Source organism: Aquarana catesbeiana, linkage group LG07, assembly GCF_042186555.1.
Source record: "Aquarana catesbeiana isolate 2022-GZ linkage group LG07, ASM4218655v1, whole genome shotgun sequence".
Taxonomy (NCBI): Eukaryota; Metazoa; Chordata; class Amphibia; order Anura; family Ranidae; genus Aquarana; species Aquarana catesbeiana.
The window spans coordinates 187245319-187269971 of NC_133330.1; the positions used below are offsets into that span (position 1 = coordinate 187245319).

General features: G+C 43.8%; 1 protein-coding gene across 4 annotated transcripts in view; it reads left to right on the forward strand.

Annotated features, from left to right (window-relative positions):
• The window catches only part of LOC141103381 (coagulation factor XIII B chain-like), a gene marked incomplete in the record, with an annotated part of 968440 nt that overhangs the window by 276437 nt on the left and 667350 nt on the right, over window positions 1–24653 (forward strand). For all 4 annotated transcript variants that reach the window (XM_073592895.1, XM_073592894.1, XM_073592896.1 and 1 more), the window contains 1 exon segment: window positions 21537–21725. In XM_073592895.1, coding sequence (XP_073448996.1) covers window positions 21537–21725 — 189 coding nt within the window.

Consider the following 24653-nt stretch of genomic DNA (forward strand, 5'->3'; position numbering starts at 1 on the left):
CGCAGACAACTGTCTGCCCCTGGGTGCCCACGTCTGTTCTCAGACCCTCTGGTCCTTTATTCCATCGGCAGATTGGGTGAGATGACACCTTGGTACTTCCCATTCCAGGGGTGTTCGCCTCTCCAATCGCCACACGGTCCGTGAGATCTGAGCATGTGCGCGCGTTGCATGATGGAACTCGTAGTTCCTAGGCACCGTGCAGTGCACAGCCATGGCTACCCCTCGTTTAGCGTCCGCACACCTGATCATCATCTGATCAGGTGTGGGGGGTATATGAGTAACCGGCCAGTCCCTCAGTTCCCATGGACGAGGGACGTGCCTGCATTCGCTCTGCACACAGCTACAAGGTAAACTTCTGCCTTTCAAAACACCTTGACTTCATGTTGTTTACATGAATTATTTATTATTCCTTTACATACTTTTTAGAACTTACTTTGGACCGGCCTCTTACTCTGGTGGTTAACACTGATTTTCTCAAGCAACACGGTGTGCTTCATGATGAATTAGGTAATAGACTCCTTTTCACTAGCCTCACCTGTGCCCAAGTACATTTTAAAGCTTCCATTTCCCTACCTTTCTGATCCTCCTTTTTTCCTTTATATTTCATATAGGATCCACGTTTATTTTTATCCCTTTTTCATCCCAGCACCGGTACTATATACCTGTGAATGTACCGCTATGAGAATCTTTTCTTACAGCAGATACCATCAAGTAAGTATAGGCGTAAACTACCATATCTGGCCCCAGTTAACAACAGCAAGACCCCTAACATTACCCATTTTTCCAACTAGGCCTGCTTTAAGTGGTCTGCAGATATGGTTCAACCTTGATGTCCTTTCCTTGCTGTGTGCATACATATATCACAGGCACTTCCTGACCTTGCCTCTCTACAGCTTTTAGATATACATGTAAGTCCGCACCTTTTCCAGAGATATAGATACATTTATACCTATTTATATACATATATTTTTTGTTCTCTTTTTAATACAATGCATATATGCGCAACCCTCTATTCCTGGAATAACTACCACAGTGCATTATGACACATGACTATCTTTACATTCCTTTGCCAGGTCTACTGTATGCCCCCTGCAGGCACAATTTACGGCGCGGTCTGCCTGCTCCCCTGTGGGGATCTCCTTGGGTGGCTGTGTTCCCCCTCTCCCTCTCTTCCCTCCCGTCTTGGGCACTGACGCCCCAGGTATGTCCGCAGTTCCGTTTAGTGGTGTGGAGCTTAGGGTTGCATGAATGTCCAGCCACAGTTGCAATGTGTTATTGTTTTTACTATGCAGTGTTTGGTCAAATTAATATTTCTAACATGTGTTTTTATGTCCACCACACAGAATTTTTTATATATATTCACCCTATGAGCTCCTGTTCCCTGAAGAAGCCAATGTTTTGGCGAAACATGTAGGAAAATGAGCCCCCCCTCCTTCAACGGCCACTTGCCATCTGGCCCACTTGACCATTCTTAGGGTCACTTACAGTACATGTATCCACAAAATTTGTATAATTACTGTATGAATTGTTTATAATGTACATTGTATTTATGATAGACTATTAATAAAATTTGTAATTTTAGTATATTTTGTGTTTTATCTTTTCTCCTCTAATCTTCCTGACCCTAGCACCGCTATAATCCCTTGTCCACACACCCATTTAACCTTCTACAGGTAGCTTTAGCTGAACACTGTGAGCAGGACGCACCCCACTAACTTGTAGGTTTAGCTGAGCACTGTGTGCAGGACGCACTGCACTAACTGTAAATAGTCTAGATGCCTGACTGTGGTACTAATAGGATCAAAAGAACACCAGCAATTTTTTTCAGGTAGCTGTAAATACTGTAACAAGCCTGCCTGTCAGTAAGAAGATAACAGGAACGGATCTAGCTGAACACTGTGAGCAGGACGCACCCCACTAACTTGTAGGTTTAGCTTAACACTGTGAGGTGGACACACCACACTAACTTGTAGGTTTAGCTGAACACTGTGAGCAGGACGCACCCCACTAACTTGTAGGTTTAGCTGAACACTGTAAGCAGGACGCACTGCACTAACTGTAAATAGTCTAGCTGCCTGACTGTGGTACTAATAGGATCAAAAGAACACCAGTAATTTTCTTCAGGTAGCTGTATATACTGTAAGAAGACAAGCCTGCCTGTCAGCAGGAAGATAACAGGAACGGATCTAGCTAAACTGAATACAGTGTATATATATATATATATATATATATATATATATATATATATATATATATATATATATATATATATGCAACACCTGGTATGCATATATATATACACAATACACTGTAAGTGCAGCTAACTGACTGTTCTGCCTAATCTATCTAACTCAAATCAAATGTCTCTGTCTGTCTGTCTCTCTCTCTCTCTCTCTCTCTCAATGAACGCCGGAAAACACACTACACAGGGCCGCCGTGCAGGCAGCCTTATATAGTGTGGGGCGTGTACTAAATCCCCTGAGCCATAATTGGCCAAAGCCTCCTTGGCTTTGGCCAATTACGGCTCTCTGTTCAGACGGCGCTGTGATTGGCCAAGCATGCGGGTCATAGTGCATGCTTGGCCAATCATCAGCCAGCAATGCACTGCGATGCCGCAGTCAATTATGGGCCGTGACGCGCCACATGAATTTGGCGCGAACGGCCCATATCGTTGGCAATTCGGCGAACGGGCGAACAGACGATGTTCGAGTCGAACATGGGTTCGACTCGAACACAAAGCTCATCCCTACTTACGAGTACATTATTAAAGCAAGTATTAGAACAGCATTAAAGTAAAACAATAAAGCAGTAAAACAATAATATATCTGAGCCTGAGCAGACCCTAGGTGGCCTGAAAGCCCTGTAGAAAAGTCATTCAGGACGTAGAGTTAGCACTTAAACCGACCAATGTTGTCCAGCAGGTCCTGGCTGCAGATGAGTTCTATATAAGATCAGCCACTGCGGATGCAACCGAGAACCTGTACACTGGGAAAACAAGGGGAGAAGGTAAACAAAAGAAAAGTATCTTCCTGAATGTCAGCGAAGGGCTTGAGATTTCGGGCTAGGGTGGTAGTTTCCAGGATGATCGTGCTGGGGTTCCTTTCCGGATAGACAATGGATCAGAATTATTCTTCTTTGGGGTCGTGGTGTATGGCTGGGAAGCAGATCTAGCTGGTGTGCGAGGAAGTGATGTTTCCGACTGGCGTGCCTGGGGCGACAGGTGAAGAGACTCCAGCAGACGTTGTAGCGAGTCCGGGGTGGTGCAGGTGTGTTGCTGCCCTTGGTAAGAAAACTGCAAGGCAAATGGGAACCGCCATGTGTACTTAAGCTGATGCTGTTGTAGTATCTGTAGCTGTGGCTTCATAGCACGATGTTTAGCAATGGTGACGGGTGCTAAGTCAGTGAACAGCTGGTAATCATGGCTCTGGAACTGAAGGGAGTTCTTGTTTCGTGCCGCAGCTAGTAGCTGTTCCTTCGTGCGGAAAAAATGCAGCTTGACAATGATGTCTCGTGGTGGCCCATCGGTTTGGCGACGGGTGAGCGCTCTGTGGATTCTGTCAAACTCAAGGCGCTCTATAGGTATAGAAGGCGCCAGCTCCTGAAACAACGCCGTGGTAAATGATTGTAAGTCATCTATCGCTTCCGGTATACCTCGGAGGCGCAAGTTGGACCTGCGAAAACGGTTTTCAGCGTCTTCAAGACGTGATAAAAGCATAGCATTTTCTTCACGGAGGGCTATTTGTTCTTAGGCCTGTTCTTGTAAGGTTAACTCCATATCGTCGACCCTGGTTTCTAGGTCTGCTGTGCGTTGGCCTATCTCACGAATTTCTCGTGTCAGGCTATTAGTGATCTGCTCTGTCGCCTTTAAGGCCTTGTGGAGCATGGATTCCATAAGTCTTATAAAAGCAGATTGTGACATACCTGCTTGTGCAATGGAAGGGGAGCGCTCGCCTTGGTTAGATTGCATGTTCGTCTCTTCCTCGCTGTCTAGCATGTCTAATTGTGCAGGAGAGGACGCCGTTTGTTCAGCCAGGGCTCGGGCCTTCGCCGCCATCTTGGAGGAAGCACGGGCCAGCGCTTCTTTAATGGGTTTTGGTTTTGTTTTGCCACGATGACCCATTAATACCATACCGGAGGAGGCACTGGTATGTAGAGAGGTGATCCCTGGAAAACGGGAGCTGAATTGCCGGTTCAGAGGAGCGTTATAGTCCCGAGTATGCAGCGGGGAGTGCGGAGAGAGAGACGTCTGCCATGTAAAGCCGCGCGCATGCGCCCCCCTACGACGGACTTTCTGAATGAACGGACCTGCCTACACGCAATCCACCAAAGTCCGTTGAATTCATACGTGATGATGTACAACCAGACTAAAACAAGGAAGTTCATAGCCAGTAGCCAATAGAAGTTCATAGCCAGTAGCCAATAGCGGACAAAGCGTGGCTTTTTGTCCGTCTAGCATACAGATGAGCGGACTTTTCGACCGTACTCTATTTCGACGGATTGATTTAAAACATGTTTCAAATCTAAGTCCATCCAACTTTTTCAGAAAACAAAGTCCGCTAGAGCCCACACACGATCGAATTGTCCAACGAAATCCCGTCCGCCGGGCAAAGTCTGCTGCAAAGTCCGCTCGTGTGTACGCTGCATTAGGCTTCAATAATGAAGATTGGGTATTTCTCCAGTTCCTTTACTAATCTTTTTCCCAGTCCATAGGATTTTGCCTCCTTGTATCTACTTGGGAGTTGCCGCCTGTATGCTGGACCTTTCTGAATTTTCTGTTTCTTTATCGTACATCATGGGACACAGAGCCTCAAGTAATTACTTAGTGGGTTATGGGCCTACCTTCAGGTGTTGACACTGGTATAACCAATACAGGAAGTTGACTCCCCTATATAACCCCTCCTCCTTCCAGGAGGAGTCAGTTTTTTTTGCCAGTGTCTAAGGTGTTGGTCACGAGTGAAGATGTGCTCTGAGGAGCTCCAGGGAGGAGTCCGTGCTGGATTTAAAAACCTCCACAACCGGATCCATCCTCGACACTGAGGCCATAGGATGGTACCTGGGACTCGCATTGAAGAACGAGGTTTTGCCTGTAAGCTTCTCTTTGAAAGCTGGACCCTAGGAACCAGGACTCTTTTTGGTTTTTCATATTACCTAAAGTTGTTCCTGAGGGGTGCTATACAGGTTCAAAGGAGCGGAACCCCTATTAAAAAGGGCCCCAGTCTTTGAAGGTTTAACTACGCTGTCCGCCGTGATGGGTGAAAGTTGGATCTGTCTATTAAATCAGCAGTATCCTGCAGCAAGGATAAGGTAAGGGGAGAAGCCTAGGAACTGTAAAAAGTCCACCTATGCCTTTTTCTCCAAAAAATATATATATATATATATATATATATATATATATATATATATATATATATATATATATATATATATATATATATAAAATGTATAACTGTATGCCTTAAAATGTCTCCTCTAGAGGGAGTATATTACACTTACCCAGTACGATGCCTTTTTCAGCAGCTCTGTGTCTGGCTATAGCAGCGGGTGTGGTCCCTGCAGCCAGAGGTGAGTTCTTAATTGAACAGATGGTGTTCCTCTTCTGAGGGATCTAAAGGGGTTACAGCATTAGTTTATGAACATACAAAACCAGCCATTTGCATTTTTTTTTGTATAAAGTGAAGTCTTCCTTTAAAACTAGGAGCCTAACAAACACTGATAAAAATTCCCCTCTCCCTCCCCTCTCCTCCTGGAGAGGTGCGGTAACAGCTGACACTTATGTGTAATCAGGTTCTTACCTGAGGCTTAACACAGACGCTCTCAGTTCATATGCTGAAGACAGAAGTCTGTCACACTAAGACACAGGAGCGCTGGGCATGTAAAGATGTGTAAACAGGCATTTCCAGCACAGGAAATATTATGGTACTCAGCATGAAAGGCTGATCCTTATGGTGACATTGTTTTCGTTTGCTAAAACTATTGTTCAGCAAATACCATAATTTGTTAAAGTGCCTCTGCTGTTGTGCTTGGCACATTTGATTTCCAGTGTACCACAAAGGTACCAAGGATTCCACCCCCCAGGCGCTAGGAACTCCAGTCATGCCTCCACATTGTCATCCTCTCCGGAGATACCTGACATGGCAAGCCAGGGTGAGTCATTGGAAGCAATTGGTGCAACTGCTTCTCACACTTCAGCCCCTGTGTATGTGACTGAAGATGCATTCTCCTCTGCCCTGTTGGGCTTAGAAGGAAAATTAGCGGCTTTAATCGCATTCTCCATCCAAGAGGATAGGAAGCATGCTAGATCCCCCACCTCAAACCCTCTTTTCCAAGGGAACAGTGGGCACAGGATGAGGTGTTATCCTCAGGTGATCATGGGGAAAATTAAGCCGAATTTTTCTCTGCGGAGGAAACAACAGTTGATGAACCTTATGTAATCTCACAATCTGACAGATTGATGGTACAAACTCTTACAGAGATGGTTTATTCCACTTTTAATATTACTCCTAACAGAGTAAGCTGAAAGTCCAGGTCCCTTCTTTGTTTTTAAAAAAAAAAAAAAAAAAAAAAACCTTTTACAGCGCTTATTTATGCTGAATGGGATCATCTGGATAAGCATTTTTTCCCTCCAAAGAGTTTCTCAGTTCTCTATCATGGAGGAAAATTCACAAAGGTTGGAAAGTACCAGCAGTAGACGCCGCTATGTTTTGCCATAGATGCCATAAAAGACTCTATCCACCAGGACTTGCGCTTGTGCTAAAACACATGCTTAGGACCCTGTGGTTAAAAGGGTTGGTCAGCCGAAGCATCTTGCAAAAAAAGGTGTCTGACTAGTTTCCCTTTTCATTGGGGAAGGTTTGGTGAAATACATCCAAATGATTTCTAGCAGTAAAGCTCTTTTGTCCAAAAGAAGGTATAAATGTCCTTTTTATTTAAAGTGAAGCCACAACAGCTCACAGGTTAAGTACTCTGACGGCCAGTGCAGCCTTGGGAGACTTCCTGACAGACATGGGTTCAGATACACATGTCGGCGTTCACTAGTGAAGGAGCCAATCCTCACAGGTTAACTACTCTGATGGCCAGCGTAGCCATGGGAGGCTTCCTGAAAGACGTGGGACCTCGTCCTCACGTTGGCTCCTTGTGACCTTGGACAAGTCACTTAAACGGATTCCGTCCCCTGCGCAGGGGCAGCTGCCTCTAGGCAGCGGTGACTGCCTCCTCCGTTGGACTCTAGGGCATGATTTCCAAGGAGTACTGTTCAGATCTGTGCGACTTCAAGGTAGTCCCTGCACTACTTTGGTACCACTTTGATGCGACTTGAGGTTCATAGACCTCTAAAATACACAGACATTGTTTCCTGTCGCATCAAAATCACACCCGACGTATTATCAGCGGCAAAAGATCACGTTAAAATCACGCCACTTTGGGGTTGCAATTAAAAAATAAAAAATAAGAAACTGAGCCTAAGAGGAGAAAATATTTAGCCCCTGTATACATGATTGAAAATTCGTTTTTCCTCCCCCCTGCAGGGCCTAGAAGGAAAATTAGCGACTTTAATCGCATCCGCTATCCAAGGATGGGAAGTGTGTTGGATCCCCCTCCCCCACCTGAGATCCCTTATCAAGGGAACAGTGGGTAGAGGATGAAGGATTACCCTCAGTTAATCGGGAAGAAAGTCAAACCGAGTACTCCTCTGCAGAGGAGACAACTAGAGTTGAACATTTTTTCAGCCTCGCAATCTGAGAAATTGCTGGTACAAACCTCTTACAGAGATGATTTGTGCCTCTTTCTAGCTACATCTAGTGGAGTCAGCTGATAGTTCTGTTTTTTCTTAGGTTCCTTGGAACCTTCACTGCCTTTTTCATGCGTTTCCTGTACATGTACAGAGCCACGCAGAAATTCAACAGATCCATTCTAGATCTAAAAGAATCTAAATCGGTTCCTGCAGATCCGCTCCTTTCTATGGAGTCGATCAAGTCAGTAGTTTCTATCCCGCAAGGAGGAAAACTTCTGGCGCCTATCGGCATCAGGGATGCATATCTGCATGTCCATATATTTACCGCTCACCAAAGGTTTCTGCGGTTCAAAGTAGAACAGCAGCATTTCAGTTTATAGCCTTGCTCTTCGGTCTAGCTACAGCACCTCCAGTGTTCACAAAGGTGCTAGCCCCACCTGTAGCCAGGTCAAGGGCACAGGACTTAAACAGTCTTGGCATACCTAGATGATCTATTGCTAATAGACCAATCGCTGTTCGGAGTAAGGTGTACGCATTACAACCAGTTACCTGGAAAGGTCTGGGTTGCGTTCTCAACCTAGTAAAGTCTCCATTAAAATCGCTAAAAAAGGGCTGCAGTATTTGGGTCTGATCATAGATACAGCCCAGAAAAAGGGTCTTCTTGCCAAGAAAAAAAAAAAACACAATTCCATAAAAGAGTTGGTGCGGATGGTCAGGTCAAAAGGAGGTCCCTCCATTCGCCTTTGCATGAGGTTGTTAGAAAGGATGGTGGCTTCATTCAAAGCAGTTCCCTTTGCCCAGTTCCATTCGAGACTGTTCTATTTGCTTGGAACAAAACGATCCAAGCTTTGGACTTGCCAATGCGGCTGTCCCCAAGGGTGTCCCAAAGCCTCAATTGGTGGTTATTAAAGAATATCCTAAAGGGTAAATCCTTCAGACCACTTATCTGGAAAGTGGTAATGACAGAGAAGACAACTGTCCAAGGACAGTGTTCAAGAACCGAAAGAGCCTTGCCCATCAACATCCTAGAAATTCGGGCAGTGCGTCTGGCTCTAAAAGTCTGGACTTCCAGGTTAAGGGATTGTCCCGACAGGATCCAATCCGTCAATGCCAAGGCTGTGGCCTATATCAATCACCAAAAGGGGCACCAAGAATCTCTCAGTGCAGAGAGAGGTGAACCATATTCTAATTTGGGCAGAAAGAAATATTCCGTGCCCATTGGCAGTCTTCATTCCGGGAATAGAGAATTGGCATGTGCCGCCAGCAGATTATTCCCAGGGGAATAGTCTATTCACCCCGACATGTTTCGGGCTGTTTGTCAAGGATAGGGGACTCCGGATGTAGATCTTCTAGCATCCAGTGCAACATAAATTTAGTCAACTTTGTGTCCACAACAAAGGATCCATTCGCATGCAGAACAGATGCGTTAGTGATACTGTGGGATCAGCTTTTACTGATCTATGCATTTCCCCCTATTCAGTTGCTGCCTCGACTTCTTTGCAGGATCAAGCTGGAAAGAAAACCGGTAATTCTGGCAGCACCAGCATGCCCAGAAGGTCATGGTATGCAGAGGTCGTAAAGATAGCAGTGGAGGATCTGTGGTCCCTTCCACTAAGGCCAGACCTGCTCTCAGGGGCCGATATTCCATCCTACTTTACGAATGCTAAATTTAACGGCATGGCTATTGAGACCCACATTCTGAAAAGACGTGGGCTTTCCAGGGCAGTTATTTCTACTTTAATGCTAGGAAGCCAATTTCTAGAGCTATATATTATAGAGTCTGGAAAGCTTATGTTTCCTGGTGTGAATCCAAGGGTTGGCACCCTTGGAGATATATTATAGGCAGAATTCTTGCCTTTCTACAAGTAGGCGTAGAGATGAAGTTGGCCCTGAGTACTATTAAGGGCCAAGTCTCAGCCTTATCAATTTTATTTCAAAGACCACTTGCTACGCATTCTTTAGTCCGGGGTTTCATGCAAGGAGTGATGCGGATTATTCCGCCAGTGAAATAACCCTTAAGCCCTTGGGACTTGAATTTTTGTTTTGTCAGTGTTACAAAAACCGCCATTCGAACCATTACAGCATGTTCCCTTAGTCGTTCTGACTAGGAAGCTGATATTTTTGGTTGCTATATCCTCAGCAAGGAGGGTTTCAGAATTGGCTGCTCTTTCCTGTAAAGAGCCATATTTGGTAATTCATGAGGACAGAGTGGTGTTACGCCCTCGTCCAGGCTTTTTGCCAAAAGTGGTTTCAGGCTTTCATCTGAATGAAGATATTGTCCTGCCATCGTTTTTCCAAAACCATGTTCCAAGGAGGAAAAGTCCCTACATTGTCTTGATGTGGTGGGAGCAGTGAAGATCTATTTAAAGAAAACTGCTCAGATTCGTAAGACTAATGTCTTATTTATTCTGCCAGAGGGTCCTAAAAAAGGACAGGCAGCGTCAAAATCCACTGTGACTAAGTGGATTTGGCAAGTTATAATTCGAATTTATGATTTAAAGGGAAAGATTCCCCCTTTTCAAGTTAAGGCGCACTCTACCAAGCAGCAGTATAATTCCTCAAGGTCTGGGGGTGCCCTACGGGTTGTGTCTCCCTCCCCTCAAGTAGCATTGCTATGGGACGTCCCACTAAGTAATTACTTGAGGCTCTGTGTCCTATGATGTACGATAAAGAAAATAGGATTTTTAAAACGGCTTACCTGTAAAATCCTTTTCTTGGAGTACATCATAGGACACAGAGCTCCCGCCCCTCTGTTTTCTGGGGTGAGATTATATTGCTTGGCTACAAAAACTGAGGACTCCTGGAAGGAGGAGGGGTTATATAGGGGAGTCAACTTCCTGTATTGGTTATACCAGTGTCAACACCTGAAGGTAGGCTCATAACCCACTAAGTAATTACTAGAGGCTCTGTGTCTTATGATGTACTCCAAGAAAAGGATTTTACAGGTAAGCTGTTTTAAAAATCCTATTTTTTTGTCAGATATTCGCCCTGACCTGCTAGTGGTCACCCTTGAGATGGCTGTATCCTGTCTCCCAAATAGATTGGATCCGTTGTCTGGTACATTGCACCAGTTTGTTTTTTTTTTTTTTTTTTGAAGGTGGGATCTGCTAACCATGGCTTCAGCCATAATTGCCAAATCTTGCCGTGACTACGGGAAACACTGCTCTTGAAAAAAATCAATTAATGTCCACTGACACATCCGCCACGGAGTCTGCCGCCAATTTCAGCTCTTACAAAGCTGTTACCACCTTTCTCTTTACTTCTCTCAGAAGGGCTTCATTAAAGGGTTACTCCACTTTTCTTTTCAATCTGCGGGGCTATAATTTTCTGTAAAATGCAATGCATTATGATTATCTGGAGGTGTTCTGTACAAAAATCATTTCCTGCTCACTGATTTTCCCAGAAATCTGCACCAAGATGCAAGTCAAATTTTTGGCATCCACTGCAACATAAATGTAATTTTTGGTAAGATACTCCCAATAGGAAATGACGTCTAAAGGGATGCAGACCCTGCCACGTTCCTCAGAGTCCTGCAGGTGCAGAAGCTGGTTGATAATTATGAAACCACTCCCATTAGACTCACTCAGCACATGGGCTGGTTGTTGCTGGTCTGCCGTCACCTGCAGATGCTACAGTATGTAGGAGCACTTCAGATCTAGATCATATTTATGGACTAGAGCCTCCTTGAATGTGACAGCAAGGAGACATGTCTTGCCAGCTACAATAATGATGCACCCACCATTGGAGGAGACTGCAGCAGGTTGACCTTTAGCTTTTCCAGGATATACAGTTTTGACAGCCTGTTTATACGGGCATTTTTCTCTGACCCCTTCCATTCTTCCTGGATTAACTCCTCTAGCTGTTCAGTGAAGGGAATGAGTACTTATGCCTGTGTATTCTTGAGGTCATATGGACCTCAAGTCGCATCAAAGTGGGACCAAAGAAGTTCAGGGACTAACTTGAAGTCGCACAAATATGAACGGTACTCATTGGAAATAATGGGGTACGACTTGTCAGGCAACTTTGCAGTCCCAAGTTACACTAGGGGAAACTGAGCCCAACATAGTGATACCAGAGCAAACATTGAGAAGGAGATAGGAAGAGCCCAGGTGAATGCCATAAGGAGCACAATGGTCCCAGAGCAACACTGAGAAAGAGATAAGAAAAGCCCAGGTGAATGCCATGAAAAGGGAAAACATACCTGCAAACAATGACCACATAAGCATCCAGCATGCATGAGTAGAGAGCTCCACCATTTGTTGCCAAAAATGCCATAAAACCATTTAAAACTGTTACATTTTGCCATTAGTAATGATATCAGTGCATGCTCAGATCACCATCCTGGTAAAGCTCTAGCCAGGAAACTGGTCAGAGGCCACATCACTTCCTGCCTCTCATGTTCAGAGTGTACGTGCACTGCTGCCACCATCTTGGAAATGTCAAACGCCCATAAAACAGATAAAATAAGTAAAAAGCATATGGAAAGCAAAGGAATATGCTGTCACTTATGTCAAAGCTTGTTTAAAGCTTTCTTTGACAGGCCTGCATCGCCAAAATGGGGCTCCAACCATATAGCTCATTTAGAGTCTGTGCAGGAAGGACTTCTACCCAGGAGAGGCTGAACCTGGCTGGGGCGACAAACGAGAAGGGATAAAAAGGGTTTAAAAGGAGAAAAACAGGGATCAGGTCAGTGTAAATAAATAAAATCAACAATACTTTATTCCAATATCCACCTACATCTAAGCAGCTTGAAGACTGCATGTAGAGGTGCTGTGGTATCGTGTGTGGTGATCCAGGGCGGTAGACATGGCGAACTGGAAGGCTGCTGTGAGTGTCCGGACTCGCTGGTAAAGACAGCTGAGGTTGACAGCATCAGCAAACTCCAAAAGACTCCCACCACCAAAAAGCAGAAGGTGGATACACCTGATGAAGGAACCACTGCACACGCTAGCCAGGACCCACCTTATAGGAGAGCAGAAGCCTGGCAGGGTCACTGGCTCTCACGTGCCTCTAGGAGCTGCAGCAAACACAGGACACTCAAGGTGTGGAGGTGGCGGGTTGCATCGCGTTTCCGAGGCCCAGCTTCTTTCAGGCTAACCCGCCCCTCCTGGAGGGGGAGAATATATACTCTCACACAGATGGCGATGGGGCTAATCAAGGAGGGAATGGGTGAGGAAAGACTGTCTAGCAGAACGCTCAACAGAATAACTCCAGAAAGCCCCCCGTGGGGGGGAATCGCAAAGGCAATAATTTAAGAGTTATAAAAATTATATATGTAAAAAACAAGAAACAGGTGGACTTCCATAGTCCCCCAATCTACCCATGTCTTGTTTGTAAAAAAATAAATAGAAAATGATCTATTAGACCTGTACATTCGTTATTGTCCGAATGCATTATCATCTGAATTTCAGGGATTTTTGTGTTCGTTTTAACAAAACAATAACAAACGCGCAGAATCCGAAATCCGAAAGATCCAAAATAAAAAAATGCTTTATTTTCATATCTATTATATTTTCGTATCTTTGCGACAACAGTTTGATATAGATAGATGGATTCAACATGACGGTGACCATAGCGATCTGTGTCTATCGAACCTGCGGTCGATTGAACCTAACGATATTAGTCCAAGATTATTCGACATAGAGAGAAAAGATTCGAGATTATAGAGACAATAGTAAAAGAGCTTTTAGTGGTCGCTGCTGGAATGGGTGGGGGAAGTAAAATGATGATGATGAATGTTATGGGCTGATTGGTGGTGGTGGTGCTGCTGCCTCCATAGAAGGGCCAGGAACCTCCATGGGGTTGAACTGCCTGGAGCCACCGTCGGATGCTGCCATCCCCAGTGTGAACCAGAACTGTTAGGAGCGCAGAGCAAACAGGAAGGAAGTTATATGCTTGAATTTCCATACAACGCAATTCCATTGGCTGTTGGGGTAGACTGTTTGACATGAACAGAAATAAACAAGTATCATATCTTTTGATATGATCAAAAATATGTATAATACCGTTCGACATGAAGATTCAATGAAGCAGCTAAAAACATACGATCGTCGTGAGCGGACATTTACGGTAAAATGCTCCGCCCATAGGCTATAGAAGAATTTTAATGTTTAACTAGTAATAATAATTAATAGGAATAATACTAGTCAAACAAACATTAGAATTCTACTATAGCTTGTGAGTGGAGCAATCGACTGGAAATGCATGATCGCGGCGTCGTACAGTTTAGCTACTTCGTCAAATCTTCTTATAATATCTGACAGACACATAAGCCTTCAGTTGACAGATTCGACCTTTAATTAATTTGGATTTTCATATGTATGCATTTTTTTAACTAAACAAAATAAATAACTAATTTCAGGAGTAACTAAATAAATGTATTTTTCGGACGAAACCGAAATTCTGAAACAAAATGTTTCAGTGTGTGCACATGTCTATGATCTATACAAATGTAGCGGCATCCCCATAGGGGCTGCTTAAAGATGTGGCCCACCTGTCACCCTGCCCAGCCCGGCATTCACTTCCCAATCACCTTGGAGACAATAAACAGTCCATGTGCTTGTTTTTGTATTTGTATTGAGGGATTTGAACTTGGATGGGGATATGAATATATGGGATGCCCAGTAGAACAAGCAATTTGTTGATTGTACAGTATATCAATCAGTTGGGACAACTATATACACTTGGTTACTCCAGTTTCCTTCAGCACAGCTCTTGATTGGAGACTGTTACTCTTTCTCTCTCCTGCACAACACTTGACTCCAGGCACAGCTAGCACATGTTTAGGCCAAACACTGACTCAGCCAGGCCTCAGCAACCACCTTTTGCAGGCAGAGACGGTGGACCCCTTTAGTGTAGCAAAAATAGTAATGAGTCTCTAGTGCTGTCTAACCTATAGGTGGACTACTGATCCCAGTCAACCCTCTTCAGGCCTTGCCAGCCATCCTGGCTGCAGCTGCCCGACTTCACTGCCTGTGAAATCACAGTCCTTACTGCTGGCTCTGCACCCATCCCAGATTGCACACTCCCAGTGTAGCACTAACTCACGGTGGAGCTGCTAGTTTAAGCGGGTCTGTTACCTTCACTCTGCTTCCCTCTGTTTCACCGGCACCGGGTCCAGGGTTCTGTTGAGTTTACTGATGGACGACACACGCAACAACACTGGAGTACGTTTTCAATGCTTTATTAACACAAACGACTTAGGAAGTAGCAGGAAAGAGGTAGAAAGGAAACTTGCAGAAGAAACTCAAATATTCTCTGGTAGGGTTCTCTTGACACAATGTCCCGATAGAATTCAAATACTATTTAGAATGCGTTCCCCTCGTGGGACACACTCTTTGCTCGTCTGGATAGGCCTCTCTCACCGGTCTAGCAGCCAGCACGCAGCACGAATCAAAGTCTCTGCCACAGACTTGTTTGAGAATAAAACCCGTACGATCCTCTGCCACAGGATGTATAGATTTTCTGTAGTGAAAGTCAGTCACAGTGCTTGAACCTTTAAGCCGAGCCGGGAACACTATGCTGTGTAGATGCTTTTGGATACGTCCTCCCCAACGCACACCTGTCGGCCAGGAGGGCCAGCAGGTGGCTGCAAAACGAACCCTAAACTATGGCGTCTGTCCCATAAATACCCTTGCCCAGAATGCAACTCGGAGGACCACCTGCACCGAGCTTGTCTCCGGGACAGAGGAGCATCCATACGCTTCAACGCACTCTGGAGAAGGTTTTCGTCTAGGATATCCCTGTACTTGGCCACATTCATCTTTCCCTCGATTGCAACCAGTTGTCCTGTCCCTGCAGCTGAAAAACACCGCCACAGCATGATGCCACCACCATGCTTCACTGTTGGGACTGTATTGGACAGGTGATGAGCAGTGCCTGGTTTTCTCCACACATACCGCTTAGAATTAAGGCCAAAAAGTTCTATCTTGGTCTCATCAGACCAGAGAATCTTATTTCTCACCATGTTGGAGTCCTTCGGATGTTTTTTTAGCAAACTCCATGCAGGCTTTCATGTGTCTTGCACTGAGGAGAGGCTTCCATCGGACCACTTTGCCATGAAGTCCCGACTGGTGCAGGGCTGCAGTGATGGTTGACTTTTTACAACTTTCTCCCATCTCCCGACTGCATCTCTGGAACTCAGCCACAGTGATCTTTGGGTTCTTCTTTACCCCTCTCACCAAGGCTCTTCTCCCCCGATAGCTCAGTTTGGCCGGACGGCCAGCTCTAGGAAGGGTTCTGGTCGTCCCAAACGTCTTCCATTTAAGGATTATGGAGGCCACTGTGCTATTAGGAACCTTAAGTGCAGCAGAATTTTTTTGGTAACCTTGGCCAGATCTGTGCCTTGCCACAATTCTGTCTCTAAGCTCTTCAGGCAGTTCCTTTGACCTCATGATTCTCATTTGCTCTGACATGCACTGTGAGCTGTAAGGTCTTGTATAGACAGGTGTGTGGCTTTCCTAATCAAGTATAATCAAACATAGCTGGACTCAAAGGTATAGAACCATCTCAAGGATGATCAGAAGAAATGGACAGGACCTGAGTTAAATATGAGTGTCACAGCAAAGGGTCTGAATACTTAGGACCATGTGATATTTCAGTTTTTCTATTTTAATAAATCTGCAAAAATGTCAACAATTCTGTGTTTTTCTGTCAATATGGGGTGCTGTTTGTACATTAATGAGGAAAAAAAATGAACTTAAATGATTTTAGCAAATGGCTGCAATATAACAAAGAGTGAAAAATTTAAGGGGGTCTGAATACTTTCCGTTCCCACTGTATATATCACAATTTTTCTCTCTCTCTGCGTCTACCGAGGTATGATGGCGCCACCTGTATAGTATTTAGGAGCAGAGACTTTTTAATCAGTGTGATCAGGACAGGATCTTTAACCAGTAAGCCACCGCCCACCGTCATATGACAGCGGGACGAGGCATCTCTTGTTCTGGGCGGACGTCATATGACGTGATCACCCTCCCGAGCCACTAGGGGGCGCTGCGTCGCTCGGGACCCGGTGTGCGTGCCCGGGCACCCGCGATTGCCGGGTAACAGAGCCAGGACCGTGGATCTGTGCATGTAAACACAGATCCATGTCCTGTCAGAGAGGAGAGGAGATCGATGGTGTGTCCACTTGTACATAGGGACACCGATCGGTCACCTCCCCCAGTCAGTCCCCTTCCCCCACAGTTAGAATCACCTCCCTAGGTCATACATTAACCCCTCGATCGCCCCCTAGTGTTAACCCCTTCCCTGCCAGTCACATTTACACAGTAATCGATGCATTTTTATAGCACGGATCGCTGTATAAATGTGAATGGTCCCAAAAATGTGTCAAAAGTGTCCGATATGTCCGCTGCAATATCGCAGTCACAATAAAAATCGCAGATCGCCGCCATTACTAGTAAAAAATAAATAAATAAATAAAAATGCTATAAATCTATCCCCTACTTTGTAGACGCTATAACTTTTGCGCAAACCAATCAATATATGTTTATCGCTATTTTTTTTTTACCAAAAATATGTAGAAGAATACATATCGGCTTAAACTGAGGAAAAAATGTGTTAAAAAAACAAAAAAAAAACTTGGATATTTATTATAGCAAAAAGTAAAAAATATTGTGTTTTTTCAAAATTGTCCCTCTTCTTTTGTTTATAGCGCAATAAATAAAAACCACAGAGGTGAGCAAAAACCACCAAAAGAAAGCTCTATTTGTGGGGAAAAAAATGATAAAAATGTCATTAGGGTACAGTGTAACATGACTGCGCAATTGTCATTAAAAGTGCGACAGTGCTGAAAAATGGCTTGGGCAGGAAGGGGGTGAAAGTGCCCTGTATAGAGGTGGTTAACAAGCACAGTGCCTCCACTTAATTGGGGCTTGTGAATAACAAGTGAAATCCCAATTGAGAAATATATCTTCACATAGACAGTAATCCACACAGCATTGTATTTGAAAGTCCATGTATTGAAGAAATAACATTCAGTGAATCATCCAACATAAAGTATTTTCCAAACCGGAACATGAAATCATTAACAGTCTCTATGTATGTCTCAGTGAGTTGAATCTGAAGCACTTAGACATTCTGTGTTCCCTTAGCAGGAATTCACTCTTCTCTCTCCACCCACTTACCCACAAAACCCCTTGCCACCCTCTGCTCTTCTTGATGACCTCATCCTTGGTGAGAGAGAGAGCATAGCAACCATATTTGAAAAGGACAAACAAACACTGCATAACAAGAGCATGCACTTGGTAAATGGGCAAAGAAATGATATATATACACACAGTATTTAAAAAAAAGTGCGTACACCCCTCACAGTTTTGTAAATATTTTATTATATCTTTTCATGTGACACTGGAGAAATGACACTCTGCTACAATGTAAAGTAGTGAGTGTACAGCTTGTATAACAGTGTAAATTTGCTGTCCCCTCAAAATAACTCAACACACAGCAATTAATGTCTAAACCGCTGGCAACAAAAGCGAGTACACCCCTAACTGAAAATGTCCAAATTGGGCCCAAAGTGTCAATATTTTGTGTGGCCACCATTATTTTCCAGCACTGCCTTAACCCTTTTGGGCATGGAGTTCACCAGAGCTTCACAGGTTGCCTCTGGAGTCCTCTTCCACTCCTCCATGACGACATCATGGAGCTGGTGGATGTTAGAGACCTTGTGCTCCTCCACCTTCCATTTGAGGATGCCCCACAGATGCTCAATAGGGTTTAGGTCTGGAGACATGCTTGGCCAGTCCATCACCTTTACCCTCAGCTTCTTTAGCAAGGCAGTGGTCATCTTGGAGGTGTGTTTGGGGTTAATATCATGTTGGAATACTGCCCTGAGGCCCAGTCTCCAAAGGGAGGGTATCATGCTGTGCTTCAGTATGTCACAGCACATGTTGGCATTCACTGTTCCCTCAGTGAGCTGTAGCTCCCCAGTGTTGGCAGCACTCATGCAGCCCCAGACCATGACACACCCACCACCATGCTTGACTGTAGGCAAGGCACACTTGTCTTTGTACTCCTCACTTGGTTGCCGCCACACACGCTTGACACCATCTGAACCAAATAAGTTTATCTTGGTCTCACCAGAGCACAGGACATGGATCCAGTAATCCATGTCCTTAGTCTGCTTTTCTTCAGCAAACTGTTTGCGGGCTTTCTTGTGCATCCTCTTTAGAAGAGGCTTCCTTCTGGGATGATGGCCATGCAGACAAATTTGATGCATTGTGTGGCGTATGGTCTGAGCACTGACAGGCTGACCCCCCCACCCCTTCAACCTCTGCAGCAATGCTGGCAGCACTCATACGTCTATTCCGCAAAGACAACCTCTGGATATGACGCTGAGTACGTGCACTAAACTTCTTTGGTCGACCATGGCGAGTTCTGTTCTTAGTGGAACCTGTCCTCTTAAATCGCTGTATGGTCTTGGCCACCATGCAGCTTGGTTTCAGGGTCTTGGCAATCTTCTTATAGACTTCTTTATGTAGAGTAACAATTCCTTTTTTTCAGATCCTCAGTTCTTTGCCATGAGGTGCCATGTTGAACATCCAGTGACCAGGATGAGAGAGTGAGAGCGATAACACCAAATTTAACACATATGCTCCCCATTTACACCTGAGACTAATGAGTCACATGACACCGGGGGAGGAAAAATGGCTAATTGGGCCCAATTTGGACATTTTCACTTAGGGGTGTACTCACTTTTGTTGCCAATGATTTAGACATTAATGGTTGTGTGCTGAGTTATTTTGAGGGGACAGCAAATTTACACCGTAATGCCCCGTACACACGGTTGGATTTTCCGACGGAAAATGTGTGATAGGACCTTGTTGTCGGAAATTCCGACCGTGTGTAGGCTCCATCACACATTTTCCATCGGATTTCCCGACACACAAAGTTTGAGAGCAGGCTATAAAATTTTCCGACAACAAAATCCGTTGTTGGAATTGCCGATCGTATGTACACAAATCCGACGCACAAAGTGCCACGCATGCTCAGAATAAATAAAGAGATGAAAGCTATTGGCTACTGCCCCGTTTATAGTCCAGACGTACGTGTTTTACGGCACCGCGTTCAGAATGATCGGATTTTTCGACAAGTTTGTGTGACCGTGTGTATGCAAGACAAGTTTGAGCCAACATCTGTCGGTAAAAATCCTAGGATTTTGTTGTCGGAATATCCAATCAATGTCCGACCGTGTGTACGGGGCATTATACAAGCTGTACACTCACTACTTTACATTGTAGCAAAGTGTCATTTCTTCAGTCTTGTCACATGAAAATATATAATAAAATATTTACAAAAATGTGACAGGTGTACTCACTTTTGTGAGATACTGTATATCCTGAGGGCATAGATCAATAATATATTGTGAGCTGGGGACCGATATAAATCCCCCTGGGGCTAGTACACTTTCAGGCACAGATACCAGTCCAGTGATGTAGTGACAAACAGTGCAGTGTTTATTGGTGCCATTAACAAGTCAATTTACAGGTGCTGTACAGTGTTCCTAGCTTTGTTCCAGCATTGGTCACACAAATTCACATCCTAACAGACTGAGCAAGCGTAATGCTTGTCAAACTCCACATATGCAGTTTTACAGCTTTCACCAACCTTGCACCTCTCACAGACCTGACACTGTGTAACCCAGGTGAGTCTAAATTGGCATAAGGGAGAGGTGCAAAAACCTGAATTGGACATAGAATCAGAGGTCTGTAAAAGTGTAAGAAAAGGAGCCTGGGAGATATGTAAACCTCGAACAGGACTTTTCCAGGCTCCCCTTGAGACACTCTACTATATTATCCAAAATGATCAGTCCAGAAAAATCTGAAATCAAACCTCTAAGATAAAAAAGACAATGGTTTATCAAATGGAACATTTATATCCAAAAAGGTAAATAGCTTGCAGTGAGGGAACTGTTCCCTGAAGTATTGTACATGGTGTCAATTTAGAGAGAGAGTGTTTAAGGTAAATAGCCAAACAGTCTCCCGTTCAGGTATCTTTTTAAACATTCTGCAGGAGAAAAACTTTTTGGCCTTGATGACTCGTACAACCAATCCATATGTTGAACTATAATGGTTTTCTACAAAATTCCTAGGTACACTATGTTCCAAGTCACCTTGTTCAAAGAGTCGGCAGTGTTCGCCAAACCTGCTGCATAGGGCCCTCATTATGCACCCCACATAGAGAAGACCATAATGGCAGGGCAGGCAGTACACTGCAAACTCTGTGAAACAACTATAACTTTACCTTCCTGCCCCTCCTCTTATGAGTTTAAAATCAATAGTAGACATGTGCAATTCATTTTGTTACGAATTCGTTTTCGGACAAAATTTGGCATATTCGTTCACTCGGAAGCATGACATGACAGCAGCCTCAGCATGGTTTATAACAAAAGATTTTCTTTTCTTTTGGTGAAAAAAAAAATTATGATCAATATTGTGATTCACAGTATATAAATATTAAAAGGTAGTTTAAGTCCAGAATACAGGCTGTGTTTTTTTTATTTTTTTGGGCTTGCCACTGCTATTAGCATTGTGCTCGGCCCTGCCCAATTCTGTTTAGTGAACAGGATGAACATCTCTACCCTATGTTATGGAGATAAGGGAGAAGTATTTTGTAGTCCTAACACACTTTCTATTAGAGGGGGACAGCATTGCTTTTCCATGGATGTAGAACAGTGGGTAAGCGTCATTACCCTAGAACAGAAGGTGTATGTACCTGTATAGTGTGTGCTTTATTTAGGTGCTCTTGAAGTGTTGTATTATGTAAAAATATCTTACTGATGTGATGTTTTTCTTTTTTTATATAGAAAAATGTGATGTTCCTTCTTCAGACTCAATAAAGGCACATATTTCTCAAAGAGATCTGTCAAAGATATATATTGAAGGAGAGAAATTAAGATTTCAGTGTTATAAAGACCATAAGACTGCAAATGAACAGACAAGAGGAGAAATTGAATGTCTTCCAGATGGCAAATTTTCTGGAGAAAAATGTTCTAGTAAGTAATGAGTGTATGTGTGCACTACGTAATAATTTATCATCTTGTGAATTGAAAATGTGACCTTTCAAAGTTCAGGACAACTATTACTATTACACCTGATGTGAGTCCTGTAGTCTGGAACACAGAAAAGTTATAGAATACTTCATTTACAAGCTCAAGCATACATAAAAATATCTGAATATATCATGACAGGAATAGAAATTAGAAAGAACCCAAATAGATTATAGAAAGTATTACAGGTCAGAGGTATTAACACTGCATATCCCCTTCATAGGGCAGCACAGTGGCTTAAGCAGCCCATAGATGAGTCTTTTTTTTTTTTTTTCTTTTCTTCATTCAACCAGCAGTTTGGTTCCTTCATCCACACATTCGATGAGGATGGGGAAATCCTCCTACTGAGCTATTGTATTCTGACAGCAGGGAGATTTCCCTGCCCTCAGAATACACTAGCCAGCAGCACTGATCAGGCAGCAAAAATCCATCAGGTTTTTTGTACAGAAGTCGATTAGTAGATCGACTTCTGTACAACTGGCCAGCCCATATATGGAACATAATTCTGCCAGTCCCCGCTGAACTGGGCAAATTTTGATCCATGTATGGTCAGCTTAAGTGGTTATCACTTCCACCTGGCAGCATCAGGGTCATTGCTTTGAATACCGTTTGTGGCACTACCTGCCTGGAGTTTGCATGTTCTCCCTTTTACCTGTGTGGGTTTTCTCTAGGTACTCTGGGTTTTCTCCCACATTCCAAAGACATGCTAATAGGTAAATTGTCCCTAGTATGTATGGATGTGAGATAGGGACCTTAGATTTTAATCTCCTTAAAAGCAGGGCTAATGTGAATGTAGAAAAAAATATGTAAAGTGCGATGTAAATTGCTGGCACTATATAAATACCTGTAGTAAATAATAATAAATGTACTATTTTTCCTCAATACTAAAAAATGCAGACAACAACAATGAAAAATAATTATATCACAAAACAGTACTATGTAATAATAGTAAACTTTGGTCCACACGAGGCCTTTTTGATTCTTTGAACTTGTCTAAGCTGTTCAGACTCCTGGTCTCCAGTTTGGTTGTTATCAGTAGGAAAATGCCCTTGTCAAATAAAACTTCTGAAAAGTTCTGCCTAACAGGTGCAAGACAATTGACATTCCATATGCGATATTCAGACAGTTTATGGATGTAAGATCCTAGTTAACGTGTCACTCTAAGTTTAGGATTGTTCCTGTTTAAAGAAGCCAGATTTCCCAAAGAGTATCTATGGTCAAAATGTCAAATCATATTTTACTTAAATTATTTCTAGCACACTTCTTTTAATCTGGATGATCTTGACGCTTGTAAACGTACTTTGTACATTTACTTCCTTGAATTCTGTGACAAGTTTTCACTGTGCCCTATTGAAGTACTGCTGTGTCACAGAATTCACAGGACCTGCCTTCTGAACTACAGAGGCAATGAGAGGTGGAGTTTCAGGAGGGGGAGTCAGTAAAGAAATCACAGCTTGCAGGCAGCGGGGTACCATGGGATATGTAGTCCTTCCAAACTGCAATTACTTCTCTGCTGGTTGTTTTCAAAGAATGCAAAAAATTCAGAAAGGTAGAACTCATAACGGCTAGACTCAGAGACTCTAAGCAGAATATTTATATCGGCTTCAAACAACCTGATGCTGGTGTATCCTGCTGTTATGTATAATCTTTTTATTAAGGTGTCTTTTTCTCATTGTATATTTCTCTATTGTTTGCCTCCTGGGTGTTATTCCCCATTGTTAATTGAGTAGCCTGTTGTTTTTATTTGTCTGCTAATATTTTCATAATCAATCAGCCAGCCGATTAGTTGGCCTGCATACAGAATGCATTATTTGTTTACATATCAGGAAATACAGTGCAGCACACATACAGCTCAGTACACCATCCATACATGTCAGTAAGTGCCTGAGAACTTGTGAATGTGTGAGCAGCAATGCCTCATGGAACATGTAGTCCTAGGCAGGAAGTGAGTGGGTCTAAAGGCAGAAGTTTTTTTACCTTGCTATAGGAGCACGCTATACTATCATTTGCAGCTTGCTATTGGGGCACTCTGAAGGCAGGAGGAGCCAGAAGTATCGGAGGGGGACCCCAGAAGAGAAGAATCAGGGCTGCTCTGTGCAAAACCATTACACAGAGCAGGTAAGCATAACAAGTTTGTTTTAAAAAAAAAATACTTTAAAGACTGTGCAGGGAAGATCAGCATCCGAACCCAGAGAAGGTCGAGGCTGATAGACTGGAGGTAATAGAAGGCATTACAATTACATTTAAAGTAAACTTTACATGAGGGCAGGGTACATTATGTGGGAGCAGGGCACATTTCAAGGAGGCAGGGCATATTACATGAGGGCAGGGCACATGGGAACAGGGCACATTACAAGGAGGCAAGGCACATTACAGGGGGCAGGGCACATTATGTGGGAGCAGGGCACATTACATGTGCCCCAGTGTAGAAGGGGTCTAAATAAAAAAATTTGATCTCTCAGTCTGATGATATTTACCAGATTCAACCTCCAATAGTTTATACAGCATATCTCTTCTGTCTGTTTTTCCCAGAGTGGATTTGAGATTTTGCTCCCTAACCATATAGTTGGTTATTTATATTTACCACTGCATATAGATTTTTAAGAATAAAATGCCTTTTTCTCAAGTCGTCTTCCAGGACGGAACCATGAGAGATGACTGGTCCACCTGACAGGAAACACAGTCAAGAGGTTAAAGGCCCCCACCCCTCCCGATGCTCCTCAGTTTTTGATTGTGTTTCCCCACAGCTAAACAGCTTATTTTTCTGCTGACCTAAAGCCTGGGGCTGGTGGTTTCCCCCTGGGAGCTGGACCAAATGCCTGGGAAGCCACTGGGTCCGGCCGGATGGTTTCCATCCTCCCTGGGGGGTCTCCC